Source organism: Erithacus rubecula (genome assembly GCF_903797595.1).
Source record: "Erithacus rubecula genome assembly, chromosome: 1".
NCBI lineage: Eukaryota > Metazoa > Chordata > Aves > Passeriformes > Muscicapidae > Erithacus > Erithacus rubecula.
The window spans coordinates 34,298,811-34,307,006 of NC_136658.1; the positions used below are offsets into that span (position 1 = coordinate 34,298,811).

General features: G+C 40.1%; 1 protein-coding gene across 1 annotated transcript in view; it reads left to right on the plus strand.

The window, feature by feature from the left end:
• Nucleotides 1–4,236, plus strand: part of LOC306801343 (N-acetylated-alpha-linked acidic dipeptidase 2-like) — a 30,991-nt gene extending 26,755 nt beyond the window's left edge. The window contains exons 18-19 of the mRNA XM_079304318.1: nt 277–369; nt 1,912–4,236. Coding sequence (XP_079160444.1) covers nt 277–369; nt 1,912–2,101 — 283 coding nt within the window. The 3' untranslated portion in view covers nt 2,102–4,236. The remainder of the gene's footprint in view (nt 1–276; nt 370–1,911) is intronic.
• Nucleotides 4,237–8,196: the final 3,960 nt, after the last annotated feature.

Genomic DNA, 8,196 nt, shown 5'->3' on the forward strand with positions numbered 1-8,196 from the left:
CTAAGCAAGTATCTGACACTCTCAGAAAGTTTCCCATTTTATTTTTCAAAGTGTGAAATGTTGTTTTCTAACAGAGAAATATCAGTTCATTAATATAACATGGATTTAGCATCTCCATTTGCAAAACCTCAGCTTTTTTGTGAACTGTAGACCACACTTGTCTTTATTTATTTATTTATTTATTTATTTTTGGTCAGAAAAAGAAAGTGTTGTAAATGAAACTGGGAAGTCATGTTTCGCTGCTGTGTGACATTTCTCTGTCTCCCTCTGCTGCAGTCCAGTTGCAGTGCGCATCATGAACGATCAGCTGATGCTGACAGAAAGAGCTTTCACTGATCCTCTGGGCTTGCCAGGAAGGAGATTTTACAGGTGAGGCTAAAAGTTTCTTGACCTGCTGTCTAAGGCACTTTATTTTTGCAGCTGTCTGGTCAGTTGAATTGCTGTCTAAGTCTTGCAGGAATTGCAGAGTTCAACATATTGCTTTAAGTACAATCCAGTGAGTATTGGACTTGCTTATAACCCCTAAGGTGAACTCCTTGACTACATCAGTCTTGTGGAGCCAAATTCCTCTCTTTTGGCTGTCTTTTCATCAGCTCTGATTAAACCACAACAACATTATATTCTTTTACCTTTAGATGTGCAGTATACTGCTGTTACAAGTTGCTCTTATCATCTGCAAAGTGAGGCTGAGTGGGGAATGAATGAACTGTATTGAAAAGACAGGTGAAACAGGGAGACAAGAACGAGAACAGATGTGTAGTGAGAGTCAGTGAAGGGAGAAGCTGAGAAGGGAAAGCTGGGAGAGGGAGAGACCTTTCAGCACAGGATAAAGGCCTGAGCTGTGCTACAGAACTCCATCTGTCTCAGCTTTGGCTGCTTCTGTGGGTGCTCCAAATAGCTTAAACCACTAACTACTATATCCTTTCTAGAAGCCCAGTGCTTTTATTAGGAATACCTGACAAGAATCCAGCTTTCAGGGGTGTATCTCACTTTGCTCTCAGTATCCCCCTTTTCCTAACAACTGGATATATCTGACTCCCTGATAGATGGTTTTCACGCCATGCCAGAAGTCTTTCAGGTAGAACTGAGAATCACATTTCCATCCTCTTAGGATAAACTGTCAATCACACTTTGACAAGAATGAAGTAATTTCTTTCCAGAAATTTTCTTGTTGGGTGTTGGATATCATTTGGACCTGTCTAGGTTTCTTTTTTTAATTATTACTTCTTACTTGCTTGCATTTATTAATGTCATTTTAATGTTTCATTTCATTTGGGAGGACTCTTTCACATGGTGTAAATGTGCTTTGATACTTCATAGTTAAAATCAATTTAAGAGCAGATCTACAGCTATTCATTATTTAGGAAACAAAATACTATACCAAAAAATAAGATCAACATTTTGTGCAGTTCTAATAGAATATGATCACTTACTTTCTAAAGAATTCATGCTTCAAGAATTCACCCACAGATTATTTTTCCTCTCCTTTTAAATTACTTTCCCAGGAAAGTAATCTGCTGACCATCATGCAGCTACTTAGTTGTTTTTGAGGTTTCTATTCCATTTCTCACAACACACCTATAACTAGCATTATTCTCTGTTCCAGACTGCCAAATTACTTTGACAGGTTTGTTGAGCTCCCATTTTCAAAAAGTGTAATATGTTTTTGTTCCTAATTAGCAAATGTGTCATCTCTTCCCAAGGAGAAGGCCATCTGACCTAAATCTGTGCCCTTTCCAACAGATTTTGCTCTTGGGACTGTCCTTTTATAGACCAATTTCTTGGGTATTTAGTAAGTTCTGATCTTCCTGAGATTCATAGCTGCTTTATACAGTAGATATGCAATGAACACACATGCCATTAATAGTTTCTTTAATTTGGAATAATTGTCTTTTTCTTCCTTTCCCACAGACATGTCATCTTTGCTCCAAGCAGCCACAACAAATATGCAGGAGAGTCCTTCCCAGGAATCTATGATGCCATGTTTGATATTGAAAGCAAAGCTGATCAACAGGAAGCCTGGGAAGAAGTGAAGAGGCAGATTTCCATTGCAGCCTTCACTGTGCAGGCAGCAGCAGAAACACTGAAGGAAGTAGCATAAGGTGATGGCTTTGAAAACTCACACAGTGGAGAGTGGCACACAGAGCTGTCACTGTGGCTGCTGCAGTGGCTCAGAGTCCCTGACTGCCTGAGTCTCCAGCCTCCCAAACTGCATGGTAGGGGAGCAGAGCTCTGTGTGTCAGAGAATTGCTGCATCTCTGGTGCTGACACAACTGTAGCTTTATGAACTGCCCAGGATGGAAGCAAATTTGGGTGTGGGGAGAAGTGGGAAGGGGGAGAAGCAGGAACAATCAGTTGCTGATTAGAATTTTCTGAGAGACCTGCCAACTTTGAGGACCTGATGTTTTGGATGTATAGTTATGGAAACAATTATTTGCCAAGCTACCTGAAAAGTTTGTCCACAGCAGTGATCAACAGCACACATTTTGACAGAAGAAATGTAATATTCTGCCTGTCTATTTTTCTTCTTCTGATAATTAATTTTATAATAGAAGACACCAAAGGCATCTCTGCATTTCAGAATCTAGTCTGCAGGACTGGTGAATGCTCTTTACACTGATTTGCTTTATTTTCCTTTAAAAAAATTAAAAAGTGACTTTCCTACTGTTTACCAAAGCAGTACTGCCCATTCTTAATAATCAGGGAAAACAGCTGCTTATATGCAAAAATCCAAAAGCAAGTTCAGTGGAGTGCACATCCATCCCTCTGAAAGCCACTATGAATCTCCCCCCTTTATTTGCTCTTTGGAAAATAATGACTTTGGATGGGTACCAAAAGCTGATCTCCCTGTTCTTTTTGGCACTTTCTGTAGTTCCAAACCCATGGCAGCTTTTGTTCCTGTTTTTTCCCAGGCGATCTCTTTCATAATTTTTCCATCTGAAGAAGTTGGAGGACATTGTTAGTATTAGCATGGAGCTTGAGATAATTCTGTCTTCAAATAAGACCTGAAGAATGTTTCTCATCAGGAGCTGCTTTTACATTCAAAGAGGAACTGAAATGCATGAGAAGGCCAGTTGCACAAAACTGTTTAATTTGTATAAAAAGATAAATAAATAAAAAAAAAAAATCTTACTTTATTTGCCCTTTAGATGTACTTCTCATCTACATGCTTTGAAACTATTAAAATTGTTAATTTTACTGAATCACATTGTGGGAACTGACACTAACTAATTTCTTCTCCTATGTAAAATACACTACAGGTTTTCTCACTACCATAAATTGCACCAGGTTGTGGGAATAAAATCTTCCTTGTTTTATGCGGAATAGAACAGATGTGGTCCTAAAAAGACCAGAATTAGAGAAGTAGGACAGAAGAATTGTTCCCATCTCAGATGCCTTGAATTCAAACAAGGGAACCAGAAATAACTTGTGGGAAGTTGTTTTAGGGAATATATGCACCAAGAAGAGAGGCTTTCACTAGCATCACTTCCAATAAGCCTCCATGAAAGAAGAAGAATTGTGTACTTGTGAATGTTGTTCTCAAAATGGGACTGGTACATAACTGCACTGGTTGGTTTTTATTTTTATTTTTTTTCATTTACTCAAACTGTGTGCCCTTCCTACTCCATCATGACTACATTAACTGCAACAGGCAGCACTGAATGTGCTCCCAAGGGAGGGTTAGGATATCTAGATGGTGGAAAAAAGCCATTAGTGCCTCTTCCTTATGGGCAGCAACCAAATTCAGATCTATCAGTAGCTGCTGCTGTAGGAACATCAGAGTATAAGGCAAACAAGGAGTCTCCATACTGAAAGGAAATATTTGATGAAACTTTCTTTTTCCTTCATTTACAGAAATGTATAAACCAGTGAACAAACAGTAAACACAACTCTTTCAGTGGCAGCTAGCCTTTGAGGTTCTGTACTATTATGTTGCTGGTGCAAAAGAGCATACAGTCTCTCCTTGCTTCCCTGTGCAGTCTGAAGCTGTAAGAATAAATTACAGCTCACAGCAGGCTGAATGCACAGCTGGCATTGATCGCTTTGCTCTTCTGTCAACTTAATTGATAATGGTGTGAATGTGAGATTCATCATGACCAGCTACATCCTGAGAAGTATACAAAATAGATTAAATCTATTTTCATTCCTGTCCATAAAGTTCTACTGAGGGAGAGTAACATCCAAACCCTTATAAATAAGGAAACCAAACCACTTATAAATGGTTTATACTAATTTCTGTTATTCTTGGTATTGAAAGGATCAATTACTCAGAGCTCCAATCACCTTTCCTTCCTCATCGAGTAGAATCTTATATTCTATAGATAAGCAAACAAGCCTCTGTTGCTGTCCCCCAGTCCGAAGTGTAGCTCTGCACCCCATAATTTTAAAGTGTGGCAAGGGAATTTTTCACACTCTCTTCACCAACAGTAACACTGGATCACCTACTCTGTCCTTCCCCAATTCCATCTGCCCAGTTCCTTCACTCAGCCTGGCTGAAGCAATCAGTGAATCTTAAAACTGGGAGAAACCAACCCTTCAGCTTAGACTGGAGTTGCAAAACAATCTGGCAAAATTAAACCTGCATGGACCAAGTATCACTTGGATATTTGGGTTGTCAACTGCCTCCTTAGAAAATCAGTTCCAAAGGGACAGTGCTTGGAAGTTTATTTCAGTTTGGAGACAATTTTAGCAGGACCTGTTGCATTAGTGTAAGAGGTAATAGTTTAAACTGGAGTGGGGTCAATTTACATTAGATATACAAGTAGGATATTTACAATGCAGGTGAGGAAACACTGGAACAAGTTGCCCAGATGATGGTAGATGCCCCATCCCTGGAAACATTAATGGTGACTGTTCTGAATAACCTGACGTAGTTGAAGATGGCAATGGGATTGGACTGGATGGCCTTTAAAGGTCCCTTCCAACCCCAACCTTCGTTTGATCCTATGATTCAGATTCTCTTATGATTGAAATATCTTTGGTTTGCCTTTGGGAAGAAATCTGTAACCCTAGGTGCTGTATCTCCAGGTGATATTGTGTCAAACTCATCTGGAGACCTCTCTCTGCAGCTGGTAGAAATTGGATATACTCAGCATGACCTGGCTTTTATTCCTCTCTAAACTCCTCTTAGTTTCATGAGATTTCAGTGTGCACTTAACAGTGCCTATTGAAAAAGCTGAACGCTCATGATGGTGAACATCACGGACTTCCCTATGGCAGAGCAGAGAAGACAATGCAAATTAAATGAAATACACAGATATCTTTCTTGCTTCTGCTGTTCTGAGCACAACATAAGTGCTCTGTTCCTCACTGCCCAGCACCTGCTCACAGAAAGTGTCCTTAGAGAAATTAAGAAGCTGAATTGAGCAAGCTGTCTTTGTTAAGTCAAAACATTGCTCCCTTTACACCACTGAGACTTGTGCCAGTTAGAATCTATGAAGACAAGGATGTTCCTCTCAGCATCAACAGTGTTTCTGCTGATGGATGCTGCATCCTTAAACATCTTCTTCAGCTTGGGGAGTTCAAGGAATAGAGGAGGAGGAGGGGTAAGAGTTAGTTAGGGACCTCATGCAGGAGGGGCTGGACGTGGTTCAAATAAACTCTAAACATGCTCCAACCTTTCATTAAGGGAAAGAATGGGAGAGGCAATAATAGAAAAACATTTCACAGGAGGGTATTGGATAAGAATAGACTTGCTAAGTTTACATGGCACCTTCCCCAGATGTGCTTTGCTAGTTTGCTGACAGTGCAGCTGACGTGTTCCTGATGCTGTCATCCACATTACTTCCAAACTTGGCTATACTTTCCGAAGGGAACCCAAGTCACAGTTGCTGGACTGTTGTGACAACACACCCTTATGTAACCCCTAAGAAGCAGTTCAGGCAGAGGAAACTTGGTTAGCTGTGAACACTGAGCACTGAAAGATTTAGATCCCTCTGAGGTCACTCATTCCTTCAGATATTTCTGTAACTAACACTCTCCTACTGAAGCATTGCTTTTGTTTTCTCAGCTCTGTCTCCTAAGCCCTATTTCCATACTCTCTGCTGGAGCCTGCATGCCTGGACACCTCCTGCCTGCACTAAAGCTCTCTTCAGTCTGCAGCACACACATTATCCTGGCACTATCCTTACTGGACTGTGGCTACTGACAGCAGTATGTGTTGTCCACTGCCATTGCAGAGGAGCCAAAATTAATATCCTGCCAGTCTTATAACAGGCAGAAAGAAACACTTCCCAAGTAAAGACAGGCGCATTGTTAGTATGCTCAACATCTTAACTGTATGATCAAAGAATGATTAGTCTCTATTAAAGAAAAAGAAGAAAGCATAGTACAAACCTTCCAGTAGAAAGGCAGTTACAGTATTTGTAAGGTGTGTCTCTTCCTGGGATCTCTGTTATCCAGAAGAGCTCCTTCCCGTTATCCCATGTCAGTAGTCCTCTACACCACACCCCATTCCCCTGTTGTTTTCAAGGCCCCTGCATGTATTCCTCTGTGACACAGCACTAGAATCAGAAGTATGTTGCTCTACACAGTAAACCTGCTTTAGTTTTAGGAGTTATATTAAAAAAATGTCTACACCAAGCAACTACAGAATGAGAAACAAGGTAAACCAAGTAAGACAATAGTCACCTGGACATGAGAAAAGTTTTAACAGCCAAACAAGCCAGAACAAAGCTGGAGGCAGGGTAAAAGAAGTTCAGACAAAGCAAGCCTGGCAGGTTCCAGGACCCTGCAGAGCTGGAATGAAGCTTCTGCCACGCTACCAGTCACAGGAATCCTGTGCTCATTGAACTGTCAGTAGAGATTGGCACCTGGGGACCTGGGGGAGGTCACAAGTTTTTTAATGAACAATCATTAAGGACAGCTATTTATCCATTATCATATGCACAGTGTTCAGTCCTGGCAAACTTGAGAAATGGTGAAATTAACCCAGCTTTTCTTTCTGTATTTTCAAACCACCCCTGCTGACATAATTCAGCATGACTGGACTTTGGTTTTGCAAATATCATTCTTCTCATGTGCAGTCTGATAAAAAACAACCTGAGGACCAGGTATTTTATAGGACTCAAGAGTGTGACTGCAGGACTTGGCACTTGCCTCTCAGGCAGCATTACACTCTGTTTTGTACTAAAACACTATTAGCAGAATATGGAGAAGCTCTGGCAAAATCCATCAGCCCTCTCATGGCTACTGCTGAGTCTGCATTAAACTATACTTACAACTTTAGTGAAGAATACCTGCAATGCATGGAGGAAAAAGGAGCATGTACAACACTGCAAGTTGTTATGCTTATTGAAGTACCCTTATGGGACAGCTTAAGGAAAAACACATGTGCATTATATAATACAGCTGTGAAATACAAAAACTCATTACAGTTACACACAGTTTAGCTTAAGAATTATGCACTCAGCATTTGGGTATTGCCACTAAACCACACTGAATTTTTTGCCACTATTCACTGTACTAGTCCCAACCATACCCAAGTCTTTGGGCAATGTGTGCCAACACAACTGTTTAATAATAAATGTGACAAATTTATCTGGCTGTTTTGTAAAGTAAAATGTCGAGGAAAAATAACAGCAAAAGAAGCACTGACCACTGACACTGTGCTAACACAACAAGGAGGTGAACCCTTGCAAAGGTATGAGAGAAGTATAAAACACTGTCAAGTTTAGCAGATGTTGGTGCTTAGCATTATTATTAAGCAGGAGTTATTGCTTTGTATTATCCTTAGCATGTCTTCTCTGAATTATTTTTCAACAAATATGTGACAATCTTTCTCTTAAAAGCTTATTTTCAACTACATTTCAATAGCCTCCATTCAATTCACCAACCTTCTCTTCTTTACAGCTGTAAAGTGCTCTTGGAAAGCACAAGCATCCCACCTAAGTTATCCAGTAAAACTGGTACCAGAAGAGCCAACAAGCTTCCAGTTCACAAACCTGCAGTTAAAGAACTTAAACTACTTCTTTATAGTAGGTTTACCTCTTTATAGTAGATTTTGCTCATCAGTAGACACTCCAAATTTTAACTGCTTTCACTATGGGTACAATATTTAAAATTTGGGTTGTTTACATACAAAAAGATACAACCTGGTAACAAGGCATTCCCATGAAAAAATCCTAAATTAAGTCCCTTGGGGTAGAGAAGCACACAGTATCAATTCTGCCTCCTTATACACAAGCCTGATATCCA